The sequence below is a fragment of the Vulpes vulpes genome, chromosome 9, assembly GCF_048418805.1.
Source record: "Vulpes vulpes isolate BD-2025 chromosome 9, VulVul3, whole genome shotgun sequence".
Classification (NCBI taxonomy): Eukaryota; Metazoa; Chordata; class Mammalia; order Carnivora; family Canidae; genus Vulpes; species Vulpes vulpes.
Genome location: NC_132788.1, coordinates 63,407,707 through 63,431,118, shown reverse-complemented (window position 1 = coordinate 63,431,118; position 23,412 = coordinate 63,407,707). Strand labels below are relative to the sequence as shown.

The following is a 23,412-nucleotide window of genomic DNA, read 5'->3' as shown; positions in this document are numbered from 1 at the left end:
CCTGAATCAAGTGACTTTGAAAACTATAAAGAGAACAAGGAGTAGGAGGTAACAAGTCTAGGAAAAAGCTAATTAACATTGTAGAGTGGGAACTATAAGTTGAAGATTCTACTTCAAAATCACTGATGGCCTCTCCATGGCTTCTCAACTACCATTGCCTTACCTTGGCATTCAAGGCCTTTGACAAGAGACTCCATTAGGAAGCTAAATAACCCTAGGGACTATGTATTGTTCATTCATATTTCAATTATGTTGAATTTAGTATGGGAGCATGCATATTTATTTAATTATCTGGACCCTTCTACTCTGTCAGCCTTCAGTTCCAGAACTTTCTGATTCCCCTCTCCATGTATCTCAATAGGAACGTGGTACACTTCTAGATTACCTGCATCCTTCCTATATTCTCACATTCATCATCCAGATGAAGTGCCCATTTCACTGAGAAACATTCTTGGGCTTAGTACAAAACACCCCCATCTAAGACAGAATTAATTAGCTTTTGTCAAATACCTTCAAGCACTTATCACAGGCACTGGAATCATTTCCCCAACCATAAAACAATTCCTTAACAAAAGGGACTATACCTGAATCATCTTTGTCCCTGATGAAAATGGGGCAAATACTTTGCACATTTTTTCTAAGGATTTCTAGGATTCTGCTTTTCTGTTTTCTTGAACTGGGTTACTATTGCCTGCAAATAGGGTAGACTGGTTCCAGCAGCTTCAATGCCCCATCATCCATTGAAAGGCTTCCCTCATTCCTTCACATTGGTGAAGGTGCCAATTTGCTGTGGGGATTCCTCCCAGTGTGAGTCTGACCTATGATATCCTGCCTTATACCAATCATGTTACAGAGGGAAAAAAAAAATAGGAAATTCCTAGCCCTTCTGATGGCACATGGAAGCCCTCTCTAAATAATCAAATTGTCAAATAATCCAAATTTACAATGAATGAGAACAAACAGCTTGCAAACTTCCAAGCCCTGTTTGCAAGATTACCACACATTAAAGTGACTATTATTTAACAGGTGCTAATAATATTTTGTTAGATGGATGTTTGGCTACATGGACAGAAATTCATATTTTTGGATCTTTGGTGACTAGATTAGAATTACTGGTGATGTGGAACCCTGACGTATTTAGCTGATTGTACTTTGACCCCCACCAAGCCCTTTGTGTCAAGAAGTCCTGCTAACTAACATAAAGACAAATACTTCAACATACTTCTGGTAAATTGTTGCAACAGAACTGGGGGTGGGACAGAAAAGATGTATAAAAGTCTCATATTTTCTTAGATCAGAGTTCAACTTGCACAACTGACAATGCCTCATTTTTCTTTTCTTTTTTTGGCAATCATATTCTCCATTCTTAGGTTTTCCATCTTTTTGGATGAGTAATGTACTACTTATAGATGACAATCAATTAAAAAAAAGATTTAGGGAAAATCATTAGAAAATGATTTTCAATAAAGTATAGTAAGTTTGCTAGCTTCTTTGAAATTCTGAGTGGAAATTAACAATTGAAGGTAACATATACTCATTTGCTATTAAGTGATGGGACTAAGGCCATTTACTGATGAAACCAACAGGCAGGAAATCAAGCCGATGACCACAGAACTAATTACTAAAAGTATTTTCTTTTAGTAACAGTGAACTATAATATGAAGAATCACTCCCATTTAAAGTATTTTTAACTAAACAACTGTGAATTGTGGTTGACAGGGAAGCAAATGGCAGGGAAGGCACAGATAACATTTAGAATAGGTTCATAGAAAAGTCAATTTGTGCCATGTTTCATCAGACAATAAACCAGTATTCCAGAGTTTGTAAGCTTTACAAGGGATAGAAGTAATAGGCAGGACCAACATTTAAGAAATAACCGAAAGTATTTCCAAAAGTATGTTCTTGTATAGTGCAAAGAACCACTAAAAGGTATGGGGAGAGGGCTAGGCAATCAAATAAATTTCAAAAAGAGTATAGATAGCATCACAGAGTCACAAAGTGGCTGCCCAGAGACTCAATCTATCCCCTAGTTACTTTCCTTTGACTTCCTCAAGGTTTTAATATGATTTTGAACTTGGTACTAAAAAACAGGCATTTATAATGCCTGGAATAGAGTCCAAGACATAATCTGTGCTCAATAAATTAAAAATGAATTTTGAAAGAGATTTCAAATGAATAAAAAGTGAAATTTTACCTAACAACACAGAAGTACAGGTCCTCTTTTAAAAATGAAATATATGGGGGATCCCTGGTGGCTCAGCAGTTTGGCGCCTGCCTTTGGCCCAGGGTGCGATCCTGGGTCCTGGGATCCAGTCCCACGTCGGGATCCCAGGATGGAGCCTGCTTCTCCCTCCTCCTGTGTCTCTGCCTCTCTCTCTCTCTCTCTGTCTATCATGAATAGATAAATAAATAAATCTTTAAAAATAAACAAACAAATAAATAAATAAATAAATAAATATAAAAAATGAACTATATGACTAAATTAAGCTAACACCCTACAGATAATTATGCTCTCACATGGAGCAAGTGTTCATATTGTTCCTTAATATCTTACACTTGACCCACTTTTCTCATTTGTTTTATATGCTCAGCCCCTGAGAATTCTCTCTTAAAGAATCACAAAACACAACATTATATTAATGGCTTTAAGAAGCCCCACACATATCCAGGTGCACATGTGAAAACGTGAATCAGATATATATGTAGAAATAAAATTCCTGAGTTAATGCTGTGTATATCCTCTGCTTTTCTAGGTACTTCCAGATGATTGTCTCATGCAATTATACCAATTTCCATTCTTACCAGACTAGTCTAAGAATCCTCACTTCTTCACACCCTTACTAGTTTTTGGTATCAGTGCAAATAACCTCTTTTTGTAATGACTGGGCATGAAATGCCATATTATTATTTTAATTTGTATTTTTCTAAGTGAGAAAGTTGAGCAGTTTTCATGTGTTTTTTTGTCTACAAATTACTTTTTGATATCTTTAATTCATTTTTAAAAAAATAGATCTTATTAATTTGTATATGTTAAAAAATTTGTATAACAATCTATCAGTTACATACACTACAAATAAATTATCCTAGTTTATAGACTTTTTCTCATTTAACTTTATAAATGGTATTGTTTTTCAGATCCTATTTATTCCAGCATTGTTTGCTATTGGTAATAATTATAAAGTAAGTAGAGTCCATGAGTTAAAAAGAATTAGAAATTCTTGCTATATCCATACAGGAAACTATATAGTAACTATGATTACCAAATCGACATAAATATTAAAACCACAATGTTATATGAAAAACAGGTTGCAAATGGATACGAACAGAATGATATATTTGTACAATTTAAAAGACACAAAGCAAAACTCTTTATATTTTATGGGCAGCTACACATGCTGTAGCAGCATGAACCTCTTTGGGAAAAATGCATCTCCATCCACATCAGACTAATAGTTTTGGTTGAGAAGAAGAAAAGCACTGGCAGTGGGGTTGGGGAGGTAGGGAAGACTTTGACCGTGTTTTATTTCTTATGAGTAGATGGAGGGGCACCTAAAGCAAAGAGGTAAATATATTAATGCTCTATTTTCAAGGCTGAGATATTGTCTATACTTTCTCTGGATATTTGAATCACTTCATACATACACTGATATGTATATATATCTACATACACATTCTTATTAAAAACAAGAGCTCACAGAAATATATAGAATATTGTCAATGAGCTACACGATTCCTTACTATTTAAAAAACAAATATGGAATAGAGAAAAGAGCCCTATTTAATGTTATTCATTCAAAATTTTATATTTATTTATGTTTCCCATAATTCAGTGTTCCTTATACTATCTATGAGACTCTTTCTTCTTTATCATTTTTTTCTTTCTTTCTTCACTTCTATAGTCTAGGTTATATGTGTTCCATGGAACACACTTGAGAAATGAAACTTTCATGAAACAAAAAGGCTCATGAGAAATTAAAGAAAAACAAGTAGTTCATTGAAGTTAATGCCAAATCTAGTTTGATTTTGACAAAACACCAAGAGTAAGATGGAATGTCTTAACATTTTCAAATAGCAAAGTAATTCATTCCAAAAACCAGGATCCATTATACTGCCTCATTATAAACATCAACTCTACAAGATACTTTGCTTTGAAAACTACTGATGTAGGTAGGTAACTTTTAAAAATTCTATAGGGACCATGGCATATACCCCAAATGTTACTTAAAACTTGTAGCTTTAAAGAGAAGAAATTCTATTTTAAAATACAATAAGTTTATTTCCTTAAAAAGTATTTCACTGCACAACTATTTTGAGCTAAGCAATTTTCTTTTCTAGGCCATAAACTACATTGCTATTCAAATAAATGGAATTATCAGACACCACTGGTACTTATCTTATTTACTCATAAGGCTAGAATATTTTAAAAATAAACATTTTAATACATTTGGCATTGCTCTGAAAAGCATATAAATCACCATTCTAGGACCTGCACAACTCCATTACCATTTTTCTGCAATGTTCCCCAGATATTCTGTCAAGAAAGCATGGATTGAGGCTAATCATTTGTATAGAACTTTTAATTTAAAAATACCTTTATGCATTACGTTATCAGATGAGAAACTGGAATAGTTCATACATTTATGCCATCAACAGGCCACAGAGTGACAATTATTCTACCAATTTTACAAAGGCTCAGAGAAGTTCAATGTCATTGGACTGGTCTAGGTCACACCTCAAGTAAGTGATAGAGCTGGATCAGAACCTGGGCAGGTGAATCCAAAGCAACATGGTCTTCCTACTGTGGTATGGAGAATGAACTGTGTAGATTCAAACGTTAGCTTCATTTTGGAATGTTGGTCCCTCTGATACTCAGACCCCTCCTATGTAAGGTGGAGGTTATGAACAGCATTCATCTCAAAGCTTACAAACACAAGAAGGTAATCCATGCCAAGCATTAGTTAATTTCTTTTTTTAATATTTTATTTATTTATTCATGAGAAACACAGAGAGAGAGAGAGAGGTAGAGACACAGGCAGAGAGAGAAGTAAGCTCCATGAAGGGAGCCCGACGTGGGACTCCATCCTGGGGCCCCAGGATCACTCCCTGAGCAAAGGCAGACACTCAACCACTGAGCCACTAGGGCATCCCCATTAGTTAATTTCTATTACTATTATCATTTTGAATATTTTACAACATAACCTCATGTTAATGATTGTTTAATACAAACCAACACTCGGCTTTACAATATATGGACAATATTTTCTAACTTACTTATTCTTTGGGTGAAGGCTCTTCCAGAGAAATTGGTGTTTTCAAGTAACCTGTTTGGGGAATTTCAAATATGTTTTGCTTTTTTTTCCCCACTAGACAGCTATGCTTATATGGAAAACAGTCACATAATAATCACACAATAGAGATAAACTCAGATATTTTTGTCATTATAAACCTCTGGGTTGTTTCTTTGATTCTGCCCCGCCTCTTTGTCCTGAGAATAATTAACACATTGGCATTTGACAAGGCAGGTTATGATTATTTCTTGCAACTATCTCCTGGAGTTTTCTAGCTATGACACTATAAATAGGCTTCAGAGTAAAGAAAACATTTCTAGAATATTTTTCTCTTTATACTCAAACCAAACATATCAGTGGAGGCTATGTTAACAATGGGAACCTTCTTAGAAGTCTGGGGCATTATTGACACCATGTATTTATCAAGGAGGATGCAGCATGACCCAGCTCATGACCGGATTTTCCAGAGGACCCTTAATGTCATATAACTATATTTTCTCCTCTAATTTCAGTTAATAAATGCAATGTGATTTAATAAAGAAATGAGTCTGAGTCTTCAAATCAGAATTGCCAGAAGGAGTGTCTGAATTTTTAATCCAGAAAATGAAATCTGCTTTTTTATATACTATACATGAATATGTGTGTGTGTGTGTGTGTGTGTGTGTGTGTGTGTGTGTAATATACTGGCTGCATTACATACTCAAAGTTCAAATACAAACTCTCTCTCAGTATTATTGTAGCTTTTCCATTCCTCTAAATTCCCATATGAATCCCTACTCAAAAGTCTAGAAGAATTCTTGTTATTTGTGTATGTTAATTGAACAATACTACTTAGCATAAAAAACCGTGAGTAAAATAAGCCGTCAGTAAATGCTATGCGACAATTACTTTGTGTCCAACAGAAGCTGATGCAAAACTACTAAGGTTTAATGAATAAAGAACATGTCACATCACAGCAATTGTATTACTTGGTATTGAGAACTAGAGTATAATACAAATCAGTCATACTTCAGGATCTTGGTGTCCTTGTTTCCATCATGAGGACAAGAAGGGGTCTGATCTGCTCATTGGCTGCTCATCAGTGCCTAGCCCCGTGTCTGGCATGTGATAGGCAACTGACACATATTTGCTAAATGAATGAATGAATGAATGAATGAATGAATGAGTAGAGCTGGGCTCTAGAATCACCGTACCAAATAGAAAAGTAATTTATTCTATCTTTAAAGAAAACAAATATAGGGTATGTATGTAAGATTTAAGTGAGCCTCAAACTTTGATGGAAATAGTTCCACAAATTACCAATTACAACTTACTGATCACAATGCCATGCAAGTCAATCACTAGTAATTTGATGGTGTGAATCCTAACTGAAGAAGGCGCTCTGGTTGACCTACTCTGTAGTCAAACTGAAATTAATCACAATGAACCAGGACAGACCCGTCCCGAGCAACAGCCCATTTATTATGAGAAGGTCTCAGAGATCACACAAGAAAATATACTGCAGCATGGGGGGGCCCTTTAAGCTTAGGGTCGGCTACTTACAAAGCATGGCATCCACTAATTAATTTGCTTAACCATTGCAAACCATAAAGGGGGAGGTTGGAGACATCTCAGAATAGAGAGTACAGATGGTTTGAGAATTGCTGGGCACTGCAGATATTAGTAGACAAAACCTTAGAAAGGATCCTAGGAATCTGAAGTGATTTGTGTGTTCCTCAGTGGTGTGCTGTTCCCTCTTGACATCATGATTTGCCCCCAAATCATCCCAGATCTGATTCCGTTTCTACCTTTACCAATAAGGTCACTGCTACAATAGACTCTTTTGCTTTTTTTTTTTTCAGGCCCTGCTGCAAAAAAGAAGTATGTCAGTTATAATAACCTGGTTATCTAACCTGTTTCATTCCATGGAACCAAGGAGGAGGAAGACCCTCAGTTATTTTGTCACCCAACCTGGCATAGGACTCTTTTGGTCCTGCCCGCTGCCCATCACTGGAGGAGCATCCCCGGCCAGGAGACCAACGTTAGAGGATCCAAGTGTCCTACACAGCTGCTTTATGAAATATTCTTACTTTATCTTGGCTTAATAAGTCACTGGCATCAGCACTGCCAACTTGGCTGCAATTTCGGACCTTCCCTAACACAGGGAATGTTGAGACTCAAGTCCCACCCAGGCTCTTTAGGATGAACCATCGAGAGCCACAGTGAACGTTTTGGGGCTGACTTGTCTTTCTACGTATGTACTTCCAGACTGCAAGGTTTTGAAATTTTCTGTACAGTTTGTGAGGACTTTTGCACTTTGCCATCTGATGTTGTACCTCGGTTCACTGTTTTCGAATGCCTTGTTTCCATAGAGCCCTATTCTCTCAGACAGCAGAATATGTGGAAAAAAATTTGAAACAATTCAAATGTTAAAAAGATCTTGGCAGACTAAAAAAAAAAAAAAGGAAATTAAAACCACATATGTAATGACTGTATAATTATGATTATTGTACCACTGCAAATCATGTTATTTTTTTTAAGACAAAAAAGATAATTAAAGACCAAAAACTGTGCTGAGAAAGTATGCCCTGCCTATCTTTGGTATAAGGATAGGTCCCATGAAAGGAAAGTATTGGCTGAACTGAATAGAGGTCTTGATCTTTGGAATGCATGCCAGTAATGTATTTTACAGTACATGTTAATAATTTATGTTCAATATTTGTATTTGTGTTCTCTTTTGTTATTTTAATTAAGGTATATGGATATTTTGCAATAATTTTAATAATGATTAAGCTATTTGAAGAAAAGAATATGGATTTTTCATGTCTTGAGGTTTTGTTCATGCCCCCTATGACTGACCAGTGTGATAAGGACTTTAAAAAAAAAAGCATGTATGTTTTTTACTGTTTGTAATAAGTACTTTCGTTAATCTTGCTGCTTATGTGCCAATTTAGTGGAAAAACACCCTTGCTGAAAAATTCCCCCTTTCCATTCTTTCAATTCTGTGATATTGTCCAAGAATGTACCAATAAAATACTTTGGTTAACTTTTTTATTTCCTGAAATAAATATTTTTAGTTGTTTATCCCCTTTTAGTTACAGCTTATTTTATAAAATCTTAAGTTAGGGAACAATGAAAACAACTCAGCTTGTTAAAAGAAACAAGTCTTAGCTCACAAGTAAAGCTCTATCTGAAATGCAAATGATAAACCCAGAGGTACTAAATGCTCTCAGAAACAAAAGAGTATCCCAAAACCCATGCAGTTAGTTTCCTTAAAATCAGAGGCCTGACAACCCTCAGACATTGACTCAGTAAGTTACTCATCAAAAATAGTCAGTGTTGGAAGAGAAAATAAAGAAATATTAGTTTCAATGAACAATCTGGGCGCAAGTGAGTACAAAGACAAATGTCTCTGTGAAACTTAACCTAAGCACCTAAGTAAAGATTACTAAAATAGTACATTTATCTATACTTTCAAACAAATATGGTGGCTATGTTGACAGCAACATTAAGACTTGGGATTCCCCAAACACTCAAATATAGGAAATACCCTCATGGATAAACTCACACTAAGTTGGGTGTCAGGAGCACAAAAGAATGTCTGTTTACAGAGGGTGACACTGGTGTTTAGCACTCAGGGAAGGACCCCAAAATCCATTTAAGTGGATTTAAATGGCCCATTGTAGATCTACTTGTGACTAATTTTCTACTATCTCTAGAATCCACCAACGTCTTGCCCAGAAAATGTGTGTACAAAGACTAGAAATCTCTTTTCAGTATCACACTGAGGAAAATTAAAATATCTCCCACCTTTCTTATCCCTTAAACATCCTTCAAACAATAGACCAATGAGATAAAGAGCTAATCACAGCACATGTGAGTGCTCTCACATTTTCAAGTGGTAGAGCCAGACAACTGAATGTGAGACCTGGCTCCCCTCCTCCTAGCTATCCTGGGGGAAGTTACAGAAACATTCTGAATACTCCATTTCCTCCACTGGAAAACAAACTAATACTACTACATATCACATAGAGTTAGGAGGATTAGTAGAAAAAAATCCACGTAAAGGGCTCAGAACACTGCTTGGCGCTTGGTTAACTCGCCACATGTGTCAGCTACCATCAGCACCACCATGGATGTTAATCTTGCCTTAAAAATAAAATGAAGTGCACAGTGCTTTCTCATTCCGGACATGCAAACACAATCTGTAAAATAGCACACGGACAAGCCAGGCTGACTTCCGGCCATGTAGGAGAAACAATTTGTTTCACAAAGAAATCATGTAAGAGCCTTTCCCGATGATTCCAATGTACAAACAAGAGTGCAAGAGAAATAGCAAAAGCAATTTCATTTAAGATTGGAAAGAGATACTGCCAAGGAATTTTGCTCTGCTCCTGGATCCTCACGGTAGGATTGAGATAACATTGATTAAGATAATGACAAGGATAAAAATTAAAGCTTCTATAGCCCTATATAAGGAACTATTTACATATATTATCTATACATTATGTAGATTATATATACATATATAGACTATATATGCATATATACATTTAATATATATTGTATACTTTACATGTATTATCCCTATGCTCCTGGGACCCTTCATGTCTTCATCTTACAACATCAATAGGACATGGATTCAGGTCTTTTCATCCATCAGGCGACTCTATATGAACTTGCTCCAAATATTAACTTTGTGATCAAAATGTGCTACCCACGTCTAAACACAATAACCTACAACACTGCTCCGGTGGAGTGGCTGGGGTCCAAGTAGGGAAGAAGTACCACTTCTTTGCTGTCAGAATGATTAATGCCTAAGGTATCCAGCAGCACTTTTGGCCACCACTTCACACAAATAAAAACAATTAGGCTCCAATGGACTAAAATCCCTCAATCCCTCCTCCTCTAGTTGCTGCTGCTATATTATTTCCCATTTGACATTTTTCTTCTATAAATTATCCTTTTGTAAAATTTGCTTTATCATGCCCTCAATTGAATGTCTGTTTAGATGCTGATATTTGTATCTGTTCTCTATCCTTCCAACTGTCATGGTAGTGATAAATCTGCTTTACTAACTCTCAGTGAAGGTAGTGCTAATATTCTGGAAAATTATAAAGCCTAGAGCAGGGCCTTGGAGGCTTCTACCAGAGACCCATGACGAGGCTGACTTTGGTGCATTAATCAGCATTAGGTAGCTATAGGTATGGCTATTGCTCTAATGAGAAAGCCACCAAAACAGCAGGAACAATCACCCTGTGTTATTTTCTTGTGCCTAATAAAAAATAATAAGAAATGAACCAAAGCAAAGGACATTTGTCATGTCTTAGGAAAATCAACATAACTACGTTCACACTGTTTCTCTATCACAAAACCTAAGACAGACCAATAATCCTATTACTTCATGAACCATGAATGGCTTCTAAGGCTGTCTTTTTTCCTCAGTATTAAGAAATAAGACACTGGCTTGATCATCTTCCCTGCAATCCTACCACAGAATCAAATCAAGTTCTTAAGTTATTCCTAAGGTCTTCCTCATTTGAAGTTCTGGCCATGTTGCACCACCTCCAGACTTTGGTCACACTCCCGTTCCCCAGAAGTCCTCCAGGTGAGAGGGGAGGACAGGGCACACCTTGGAACCTATGGAATAATTCTGATATCTTTACACTCCCAAACTCATCACCACACCCTGGGATTACACAATGGTTGCCAACCGGATTTTGCCAACTTATTTTGTTGGGCTATTTTGCCGGCTAATGAATAAACCAAGTATTGTTTTTTGTTGTTGTTGTTGTTGTTGTTTTATTCATGAGAGACACAGAGAGAGAGGCAGAGACACAGGCAGAGGGAGAAGCAAGCTCCATGCAGGGAACCTGATGTGGGACTCCATCTCAAAACTCCTGGACCACACCCTGAGCCAAAGGCAGATGCTCAATCACTGAGCCACCCAGGTGTCCCCACCCAAGTATGGTTGAAAGTGGTATATGGGCAATTCAAGCACTCAAGGCTTACAGAATACCTGTTTCTCTCTCACAAGGTCTTCCTGGTGTCTTTCTCTGACCCCAAACCTTTACTAAGCATCATGTCTCATGTGTCAATGTGTTTATCCTTTTTTTGTCTTTTTTTTTTTTTTTTTACCTCTTTAAAAGAAATTAGTAAATCAATAAAGTGGAGGCAAGGTACAAATTCTGATTTCTTTCCTTTGTCTTATATAAATGCTTCCCCAACATTAATGTGCCTATCAATCACCTGGGGATCTTTTTAAAACTGTAGATTCTCATTCAGCAGGAGGGCCTAGGGCTCTGCATTTCTAATAAACTCCTTGGGGATATGATGGTATCTGGTATCTGAACTGGAGTTTGGTTCTCAACTCTGATTGTACATTCACTTCACCAAGAGGCTTTAAAATATATCCATGGCCAGAGACCACCACAGAGAGGCCATTTTAATTGGTCTAGGGTAAAGCTTGGTCATTATTTTTTCTCCACAAGCTTCCCATGTATAGAGTGGAGGATTAATGTTCTAGTCTAGTGTGTCTTGAGATTTAGTGAGCATCAGAATTCCCTGGTGGCTTTACTGAAACACACAATGCTGAGCCATTCCCTCACCCCTGCCCAAGTTTTAACTCTGTAGTCCAGGGTGGGAGCCGGTAATTTATATTTGTAACACTTTCCCAGGTGATGCTGGTGCTGGTGGTCCAAAGAACATACTTTGAGAACCACTGGTCAAATCTAAGTGATGATGCTACTATTCCCATGTTCTGGTTTTGCACAAACAGAAGGTTAAAACAAAGCAAAAGATACTTTTATTGGCTCTAATTCATTTTGCACATCACTCATTCTGGACTTTAGGCTTCAAACACTACTCTTATAGGTTACCGTTTTGTGGTAGTTTGCATTTGCTCATTTGCTCACTTTCCACCTTTTGCATAAATTTGTTGCAAACCAACTCAATGGAAAGTTTTCTGTACACCCACATTTGTCTCTTTAAATCATTTTTCTCTCCTTTCCTGAGATCATGACCAGAGATTCAGAATTCTAAGTGTCTTCTCCTGCTCTTGGGTCTGCCCATCCTATTTCTGATCTTGGGCTCATTACCATATTCTGACATTTTGAAGTCTATTTCTCCCAAGACTCATCTGCTCATTTGGCTATGGGCAGGCTGCTATCCCCTGGCTCAGGAACTCAGATGATATTAACACTTTCCCCTGTCTTCTTCACCAGGCCTTCCTTCCTTGCTGATCTGAATTTGGTTCAGAAAAGCAATTCTTTTCTCTTCATTGTCTCTTATGAGTTATAATAGGCAGTGCTAGAACATTTAATCAAAAAATAATTTGAGCACCTGTTGTATACTGGGCACTGCTCTAAATTCCTAGCGACATAGTGGTAAGAAGCCAAATCTTCTGTCCTCAAGAAGTTTGCATTCTAGATAAGGTGCTAAGCATTTTGCAGATGCTGCACTTCTATCCAGAGATGACCTCTTCAGGATGTGCAACCAGATATACTGTAGAACACTCCAACCCGAATCTACACTTCTCTCACTGCATTTCTTCTTTTCCTCCACTGCCCCCTTCTACTTAGAAAATTTGGACATGCTGACTCTTTATTTTGCTTGCCGTTACTTTATGTTTTATGTTCCTGTGGGCTCCAAGAGGATATGGACATCCAGGCAGGCAGATCCCCAGCTGTGTACACGCCTGGTTCCATAGCTGAGAAATTGCATTTGCCTCACACATGCAGAGACCTATTCACTACAATAAAAGGAAATCCGAGGGAGACATTATTCTTTTTTTTTTTTTATGATAGTCACAGAGAGAGAGAGAGAGAGAGGCAGAGACAAAGACAGAGGGAGAAGCAGGCTCCATGCACCGGGAGCCCGATGTGGGATTCGATCTCGGGTCTCCAGGATCGCGCCCTGGGCCAAAGGCAGGCACCAAACCACTGTGCCACCCAGGGATCCCAGGGAGAAATTATTCTAACTTTGAGTCAGCTAGCCATCTAGCAGCATCCATTGTTAGAGTAACTGGCATTTTTTTTTTTTTTACCTTCTCCTTTGAACATGGCTTTCCAGCCAGCTCTGCACCTGGTTATTGAGCTGGACAATGACAAAGACTATCTTGGTGACTGTCATCCTCCCAGTTGGCATTTACTACCAGAGAGATTAGGTCAGGCAAATCACACTGGTTCTTGAGCCAAGGGGGCAGGGCTTCCCCTGCTACTACTCAGACATTGTTTGCATAGAGCTAGCACAAAGTTCATGAGGCACTTAGGCTCACACCATGTTAAGCAATTCGTATTCACCTCATTTAATCTTAAAAACAGCTCTATGTGGGAGGGGTTGATATCCTCATGTTAATGTGTAGTAAAAGGAAAGAGATAGTAGTAGAATAATTTCCCTAAAATCATGCAACTGGTAAATGACAAAACTGAGATTTGAACCCAAATCTCACTGACTCTGGAACCAGTACTATTAAACACTAAATTTCAATGCCTAAAGTATGCTTTCTTTTCACCCCAACATAATAATTACAATCACCATAACAAAATAAATCCCTAACCAGAATGAAATAATATTTTTACAGGATAAATGTATGAACAATTCATAATAATTACAATAAGAGAGACTATTAAGCAGTTTTAAAAGTGATTCAGAAGAATGTTGTAGAAAAACACTCTTAAGGGCACCTGCATGGTTCAGAGGTTGACTGTCTGCCTTTGGCTCAGGTCGTGATCCCAGGGTCCTGGGATCCTCATGGGGAGTCTGCTCCTCCCTCTGCCTATATTTCTGCCTCTGTGTGGCTCAACCACTGAGCCACCAGGGTACCTAATACTGATTTATTTTTAACTCCCTCCCTCCACAGTATAGTTTTTATTTTTTTCAGATTATTTATTATTTATTTATTTATTTATTTATTTATTTATTTATTTATTTACTTATTCATGAGAAGCACAGAGAGAGTCAGAGACATAGGCAGAGGGAGAAGCAGGCAACTTGCAGAGAGCCCGATCCGGGACTGGATCCCGGAACCCGGGATCACGCACTGAGCAGAAGACAGATGCTCAACTGCTGAGCCACCCAGGTGTCTTTCCCTGACAGTATAGTTTTGACAGAAACACAGATGCCAGGGATTAGGACTTGCCGGGATCCTAGGAATTAGGAATGATGAACCATCCCACCTACCACAGCACCAGCCTCCCACTTGTCCCCAGCACACACTACCAAACTGAGAGACCATACTCCCAAATGCGCTGAATGAGAGCCTAGAAATGAAGTTATATACGTGGGTCTTTTCCAAAAAGATGAAAAAATCATTGTCTATGGAATAAAACTGAAACATTTGTTCATATTATACACAACACAATCAATTCCAGATGGATTAAGGATAAAAATGTCAGAAGTAAAAAAGGCCTTTATGAGAAAATACAGGGAAATATCTTTCTAATCTTGAATGTAAGGAACAGTTTCTTAAGAACAGAGGCCTAAGGACGCCTGGGTAGCTCAGTGGTTGAGTGTCTGCCTTTGTCTCAGGTCATGATCCTGGGGTCTTGGGATGGAGTCCCACATCAGGCTCCCGGAGAGTAGCCTGCTTCTCCCTCTGCCTATGTCGCTGCCTCTGTCTCTGTCTCTCATGAATAAATAAATAAAATCTTTAAAAGAACAGAGGCCTAACCATAAAGAAACAATTGATGTTTTTTGATTATATTAAAATTAAGACTACTGTTAACCAAAAGATTCTTGAAAGAAAATGGAGGCAAAACTATAATCTGTAAGAAGATATTTACAATGCATACCCCAACAAAGGATTCATGTTAGAAATAGGAATAAATGTACACATGCATATTTTTGAAATACACATAAATATAAATAAAATGACACGTATATCCTGTAAGTAAGATAAAGAAAAACAACTCACTATTGGAAAGAACAGACATTGCACAGGAGAGGAAATCACATGACTAATAAACAGGAAGAGATGTTCAATTTCATTAATAATCAGAAAAAAGCAAATTGAGATCACAGTGAGAGAGCATTTTATACCCCACACTATTCAACTAGCAATGCCAGAAAAAATGTGAGTAAAAGAGATCTCATAAATGCTGATTTGAATGTTAATTGTACAACCACATGGACAAACAATTTCCATTTGATAAAGCTGAATATCTATGTTCCTTATCACCCGGCAGCTCTACTACCCCATAATGACTCAAAAAGCATTTTTCTGCAGGTGCCCCAGGAGACACGTAGAGGATGTTTATAGGAGTTCTGTTCGCAATTACAAAAACCTGGAAATACTACAGTGTCCGCTGGCAGAAAAAAGGACAAACAAACCACAGCATAGTTGTACAATGGAATATTAAGCAGCAATAAAATCCACAAAATTACTTTGATAGATATTAATAACATAATATTGAGTGAAAAAATTAAGTTCTAGAAGACAATTTACAAAATTCAGGATCATAATTACCTCTAGGGGAAAACAGGGGAACAAGATAAGGAAGAAGGCCACAGGAGAAGTGAATTATTGGTAATGGTGAATTCTTAGGTGACATATAGGTTAGCAAGTGCTCATTATATTATTAAACATAAAGAACGGTGTGCACGGATGAATGATGATGGTGCTTCATGTATCAAGGATGACAAGTACCTTTATGGCTACATACAAAATATGCACACTATAATCTCAACTAAGATCCTAATCTTCCTACTATATGTCTAGAAATGACCTGATTAGTGTGCTGCTTAGCCTTTGTGATGAGCCACACTCCTCTAATAACACCAGAGTTAGCAAAACTCCATTGTATAATCATTTTCTCAGATCAGCAACTTTGTTAGATAGGTGGCTCTACTCCCATTTCAGGAGGACAAAACTAAGGAGTAATAGAGCTAATTAAGTCAATTGCACTAGTCTTATTTCCATCCTCATGGATCAAGAATCCATGAAGAGTCAAAGCTACAGCTTTTCTTCATGGAAGAGATACCACTTTGCTCCTTCATAAGATTCAGAACTTGGTTTCATTAGCCTAATGTTCTGCTAAGTCCCCACTTAGAAACATGAATCTTGTGCTTCTATCTGGTAATGACAAAAAGTTAAGGTCAGGGGAGCTTTCATCACCGTTGTCGCTGCCATGAGTCGCAGCTATAATGATGAACTACAGTTCTTGGAAAAGATCAATAAAAACTGCTGAAGAATCAAGAAGGGCTTCATGCCCAACATGCAGGTGGAAGGTTTTCTATGTGAGTGATGCTCTGGAAAAATTAATGTTTGAGGAATTAAGAAATGCCTGTCAAGGTGGTGGTGTCGGTGGCTTCCTACCAGCCATGAAACAAATTGGCAATGTGGCAGCCCTGCCTGGGATTGTTCATAGAGATGTTGGGCTTCCTGATGTTCATTCAGATTATGGGTTTGCTATTGGGAATATGGCAGCCTTTGATATGAAAGACCCCGATGCGGTGGTATCCCCAGGTGGGGTCAGATTTGACATCAACTGTGGTGTCCGCTTGCTAAGAACCTATTTAGATGAAAGCGATGTCCAGCCTGTGAAGGAGCAGCTTGCCCAAGCTATGTATGACTATATTCCCATCGGAGTGAGTTCAAAAGGTGTCATCCCCATGAGTGCCAAAGACTTGGATGAGGCCTTGGAGATGGGTGTGGATTGGTCCCTGAGGGAAGGCTATGCCTGGGCTGTGAACAAGGAGCACTATGAGGAATACAGCAGGATGTTGCAGGCCAACCCCAATAAGGTCTCTGCAAAGGCTAAGAAAAGAGGCCTTCCTCAGTTAGGGACCCTGGGAGCAGGCAACCACTATGCAGAAATCCAAGTTGTGGATGAGATTTTCAATGATTATGCTGCTAAGAAAATGGGCATCGACCATAAGGGACAAGTATATGTGATGATCCACATTGGAAACAGAGGCTTGGGCCACCAAGTAGCCACACTGGTAGCTATGGAAAAAGCCATGAAAAGAGACAGGATTATAGTCAACAACCATCAGTTGGCTTATGCTTGGATTGCTTCCCCAGAGGGTCAGGACTATCTGAAGGGGATGGCAGCTGCTGGGAACCATGCCTGGGTCAACCACTCTTCCATGACTTTCCTAATCCATCAGGCTTTTGCCAAGGTCTTCAAAACAACCCCTGATGACTTGGACCTACATGTGATCTACAACATTTCTCACAATATTGCCAAAGTAGAACAGCATGTTGTGGAAGGAAAGGAACGGACAGTGTTGGTACACAGGAAGGGATCCACTTGGGCTTTCTCTCCTCACCATCCCCTCATTGCTGTGGATTACCAACTCATTGGTGGCACCATGGGCACCTGCAGTTGCATTCTTACTGGCACCGAGCAGGGCATGACAGAGACCTTTGGGACGACTTGCCATGGATTAGGCCATGCATTGTCCTGAGCAAAATCTCATTGTAATTTAGATTTCCAGGATATCTTGGACAAACTGGCAGATATGGAAATCACAATCCAAGTTGCCTCACCCAAACTGGTTATGGAAGAGGGTCCTGAGTCCTATAAGAATGTGACGGATGTGGTGAACACCTGCTATGATGCTGGAATCAGCAAGAGGGCCAATAACTGAGACCAATCGCTGTGATCAAAGGATAGAATGCTGACTGCAGCCACCAAACTCCAATGCCCCTCATGGGATGGAGGTGGACTGAAACTCCTCAGACATCAAACTCAAGACCTGACAGGTTCCAAAGTGCACAGCTGTAACTGCCCATTCCAAAGTGGCTGGCAGGCAGCTGCTGCCTTCAGGAGCCAGTGGTGTAACATTATTTTTTGGGAAGAGTAACATTGCCCTCATTTGGAAAGGGATGTATGTACTTCCTCTCTGTCCCACGTGTTTTAGGAAAATCTGTTAGGGGGTGAGGATAGATCAAGATACTGCCTAACTCCTTATAGAAGTCTTAGTCATCACAGTGATATTCTTTACACCAAGCTCTGTTTATATTCTGAGAGGTATCTGGAGAGCTTTCTATTAAATAAGAAGGTTTTGAAATGTTTTCTTTCCCTCCTCTTTTTGTCAGTTTGTCCATTCATCCATCCATCCACCCTCATCCCCTGAACCCAGCAAAACCCTAAACACCACTCTCACTTGGAAAGTAGCCACAAAGTCCTATCCATACACTAGAGGAAAGGATAATGGGACACGTTGAGGAGGGAATGTGTATGGAGGTGTAGAAATAGGGGCCCAAAAGAGAGCAGTTTTTCATAGACTTGCTAATTTCTCATCCTGAAATATGAGGCAGAGTTTTGACCTACCTGCACAGCAGCACCTGTTGGTACCTGTCATTAATTAGGCCTCGTCTGATAAACTGATTTGTTTTTGGATGATGTCTTGCACAGCAGGAACAGAGAACCTGCACATGATACTGAATATTTTTATGTTTATGATTGAATTATAAAAACATGCAATGACCACAGCTGTGATGTTAACAGTTGCACAGGCTGACTGCTCTTGTGCCATCTAATCACATTCTGTGTTCTGTACTATGACACCTGAAGATGTTAAAGTTACAGGTTTCCTAAGGCCTTTGTTGAGTCCAAACAGCCAGTAAAATAGAAAAATCTAATAAAGTTGCAATATGTTGTTTAAAAAAAAAAAAGTTAAGGTCAGCTATCTTGGCTTCTGGGAACCTCATGTTCAGAGTAAGAACCCATTATAGAGAAATAGAAGATTTTAGAAACCACCCATTTTTATACAGTTTTCTCATTTGACAGTGACTGGCCATTCCAATTTTTCCTGGGATTTTGCTGGTTTTAGCACATAAAATCCAGCTTCTTGGAAAACCCTCCAATCTCAGGAAAATTGAAATTGTTGGTCCCACTAACCTGACTTACTGAATCATCTCATTCTGATATCATTGGCTTTCTGCTCATTCTCTCTTAAATGGAAGAAATTTAGAATAGGTCAAAACAAAGTATAAGGATTTCCTATCTGGATGAATCCATATCTATCTCTCCAAAGGGAACTTGGCAAAGTTGTGTATGAATCTTTCTCAAAGATTCCTTAATACTTCCCATGTTCCCATTTTCCAACTGAAGACTCTGATTCCACATTAAGAATGACTTGTATGACCCACTGGGGTATATGTGCACTTATTTTGAACAAAAGATTCCAGACTAAAGCTTCTGACATTATAAGGATTGGAATATAAATATTATTGAATCCTACAATTACACACAGATCATTTCCTCATTCTTCTTGGGGAGAAACTTGAAAGTAAAAAACAAAGACAGGTCAGCAAGAATTCCCCTCAATTGTCATGACAGGAGAGAAGTGTCACATCTATCCTCAGTTCTTCAACAATGGAGGCAGTTTAAATATTAATTTGTTCATCTGTTGCTTTACATTTTATCAGATCAATTATACTAATGAAGGTAATCAATATCCACAAAGACCTGACAGTCGAGGTGAACTTGATCTACAACAGATCCACTGGCCCTGGTAAGATTGTACACATTTACCCATATTATGGTTAAAAATTTCCCCATGTGATGGTGTTTTTAGGAAAAAAAAAGGGGGGGGGAGGTGGTATATCTCAAAGAAGATGAACTATAAGAAGGAATGTGTAATAACAAGCCCTCAACCACCACCACCTAACATTGTATAGCTGATTTCTGGAAAATACTAGTTCTCAAACTTTAATGACAAAGCTTGTTTCTAGCAACTCTCATTTAGAAGCCCTGAAACAGAACCAAAGAATCTGTATTTCCAGCCATGTCTTATTCCTGATCCTGCCCAGGACAGGCCATACTTAAAAAACTGTGCAAAAAACAAAAACAAAAACAAAAACAAAACAAAACAAAAAACCTGTGCGTAGAAGGCCCCTGAACCAAAGGTAAATTGAGAATATAGGGAAGTAATGTTCTTCCCTAAGCTTAGCAGTCTCACATCTAGACATCTCCAAGTCTGTATCTCTGGAGGGAAATTGGCAGAGCTGCACATAATTCTTTCTCAAAGATTCCTTAATAGTTATAAACACAGAATTTTACCTAATTATTAGAAATCACAAATAAATGATCTCAGATCCCAGGGTTAACAAACAGAGTTATGTGATGAAGTAAATACAACAAAATGAAAACTGCTGAATTTATGTAATGTATAGGAGCTCACTATATAATTCTTCCACATGTGTATGCATGAAAATTTTATACTGAAATTTTTAAAAATCTAATTTCTAATTTTTCAGTCATATTAGGGATTATATGGGAACTCCTTAATTTTAAATGCATTGTAATTTCCCCCAGTATTTTAAGTGGTTACATATAACAAATCAAATAGGTCTGACACACAAAAATGTTTTAAATTTTTAAATTTTCAAATTAAAATTAAATTAAATTAAAATTTTAATTAGGGTATTCATCAGTGGGTTCAAGTGGAGGCAGGATGTGTTAGGGAGAAGTGGATGAGGCCCTATGTCACTGAAGGGTATCCACATGAGAAAAGAAGAATCTGGGGGGAAAAATTAAAAATTCAACAAACAGAAAACTACCATTAGGGATTTCTTTTTTAAAATTTTTTTATATTTTTAAAGATTTTGTTTATTATTAATTTATTCATGAGAGAGAGAGAGAGAGAGAGAAGCAGAGACACAGGCAGAGGGAGAAGCAGGCTCCATGCAGGGAGCCCAACATGGGATTCGATCCTGGGTCTCCAGGATCAGGCCCTGAGCTGAAGGTGGCGCTAAACCGCTGAGCCACCCGGGCTGCCCAGGATTTATTTTTCTTAAGAAACAAAGTCTGTAGGCAGACAGTTGTGGCCTATTATAGCTGATCAAGGATGATATGAAGAACTTGAGTTGTCTTCTCCTACATTGCCTCCCAACCTTGATGTATGATATTCATCCTCACATTAACAAAATGGCTGCCATATCTCCAGGCTTTACATCTGCACTTTAAGCAGTAAAAATAAAAAAGCTACAGATCTCCTCCTGAAGCTTTGTCTTTTTATTGCGGAATAGAAACCCTTCTCCAAGAGTCCTGATAGTTTTTTGGCCAGAAACTTGTCATTTGGCCCCCTCTGAAAAGTAGCCTCTTCAACAAAGAGTAGAGAATAGGAGTAATATACTGGGAAGGTATCCTGGCTGAGAAAGCAGAATCTCTCAAACTAGTGTTTCAGGAGATGTCATATAAACTCTTTCTACTTCTAGCACCTTCTTTCATATAAACTCTTTCTACTTCTAGCACCTTCTTTCAACTGTTGAGGACATAAAATCACTACTACCAACAAGACAAAACCAGGAGACCTTCCAATAACATTAAATTCTGGAAAATCTGTCCCAAATGTTCAAAGTAAGGGTAAAGAGAGACCCGTGTCCTGATTCTGGGGGAAATCACCTGGCTTACCATTCCAAACAACTGTCTCTGGAAGGCTACATAAATGTGTACCATCATGAAGGTTGCTTAACTAAAACTCACCATAGCAAACATCAAGGCTGGCAAGGGCCACTTCAATCCATTTTACATAGATCATTAGGTTGTTGCAGAAGCCTGTTTGCTCTCTGGGTAGCAGCAACTGTCCCCACTTTCACTCCCATTCTGGATTGTATTTTAAGGCAAATTATCTATTCAGCCTCTGTATGCTAGCACATGAGGAATCATAATGAGACATTCCATTTCAGGCTGTAATTTCTGTGCCAAACTGACTTGGAATAGACCCAAACCTGTATCTAATTCTGCCCCTCCTTGCTTTATTACATTCTCATTTGCTTTATACCCAAACTAAAAGTACGTGTAATTCCAAATTGTAGGGATATGTTTCTCGCCACAATGCAGGCAGAACTAATCAGAGACGCAATAAAAAAAAGTATTTTCTCTACACCTTTCATCAGCCTTTGCCGATAGCACCTACTGATTGAAATTTTTTTCAGATTTCTTTTACTGATTCTCATTCTCTATTCCCATTTATTAATCATCTTATTAGATTTATGACAGCCCTTCAAAATCAAGACAGAAGCCATGAAATCATTTCTTCAGTTTAGCCCACTCAGCAAACTACTAAAATATTATGAAAATATAAAGGTATCATGATGTTTATGTTTATGGCCAGGTTCAATTGCCGTGTTTATATTCATCTACCCATTCCCTCCAAGCTCCATGTTTGTTCTGGAAAGCCTATGAACACATAGAGTGATTCATGCTGTATAATGAAGATAAAGAAAAGTGGGGAAAGTATCACAGCTGTGTTAACTCACTATGTGTGCTAGACACTGGAGTTTCTCTCTCAAAGACCTCGCATGCTTCTTCTGAACAGAAGAGTAGAAGAGCTGAAAGATACATTTCCCAGATGCCTTTGCAACTAAAATTCTGGGTGCAATTTTTTTGTGCTATTTAAAAGCACATGCATGAGATTAGCAAGGAAATCCAACAGATAATAAATATTTTGTCCATCCAGAATGTAAGAAAGAAGAGGGAAAAAAAGAGTAGGACAAATAGAAGACAACTAGAAAGATGGTTGTTTGAAACCTAAATAAATCAGCATTTTTGTTAAATGTAAACAAGCATGCAAATTAAAAGATGGAGAGTGTCAGATACTTTTAAATGAATTGTTTAAAAGAGACATACTTTAAATACAAGGCACAGAAAGGTTACAAGTAAAAGAATAGTGGAGTGGACTGAATGGTGGCCTCAAAGAGAACAAGTCCTGATCTCTGGAATCTATAAATGTTACCTTATTTGGAAAAAAAAAAATAGTCTTTACAAATGTAAATTAAGGATTTTGAGATAAGGAATACATGGGTAGCCAGAAAGTGCCACTATAGGCCTCCTTATAAAAGGAAGGCTAATGGAAAGGGGGCAGGGGGGCTTGGGTGGCTCAGTCAGTTAAGTGTCTGACTCTTAATGTCAGCTAAGATCATGATCTCAAGGTCATGAGATCAAACCCTGCATTGGGCTCCATGCCCTGCATTGGGCTCTACACTCAGCATGGAGTCTGCTTAAGATTTTCTCTCTCTCTCTCTCTCTCTCTCTCTCAAATAAATAAAACGTTAGGGATGCCTGGGTGGCTCAACAGTTGAGCATCTGCCTTTGGCCCAGGGAGTGATCCCAGGATCTGGGATCGAGTCCCACACCAGACTCCTTGCAGGGAGCCTACTTCTCCCTCAGCCTATGTCTCTGCCTCTCTTTAG

The 23,412-nt window shown here is 38.3% G+C and overlaps 1 protein-coding gene and 1 pseudogene across 3 annotated transcripts in view; both read left to right on the top strand.

Moving 5' to 3' along the window:
- GRM7 (glutamate metabotropic receptor 7) overlaps positions 1-8,321 on the top strand; it is an 823,590-nt gene extending 815,269 nt beyond the window's left edge. For all 3 annotated transcript variants that reach the window (XR_011994328.1, XM_072720358.1, XM_072720355.1), the window contains one exon: positions 7,130-8,321. Coding sequence is in view for 1 of the 3 variants with exons in the window: in XM_072720358.1 (XP_072576459.1) it covers positions 7,130-7,179 (50 nt within the window). In the remaining 2 variants the exon portion in view is untranslated. The remainder of the gene's footprint in view (positions 1-7,129) is intronic.
- An 8,072-nt stretch (positions 8,322-16,393) lies between these two features.
- LOC112933733 (RNA-splicing ligase RtcB homolog pseudogene) lies at positions 16,394-17,941 on the top strand (annotated as a pseudogene).
- The last annotated feature ends 5,471 nt before the right edge of the window (positions 17,942-23,412 follow it).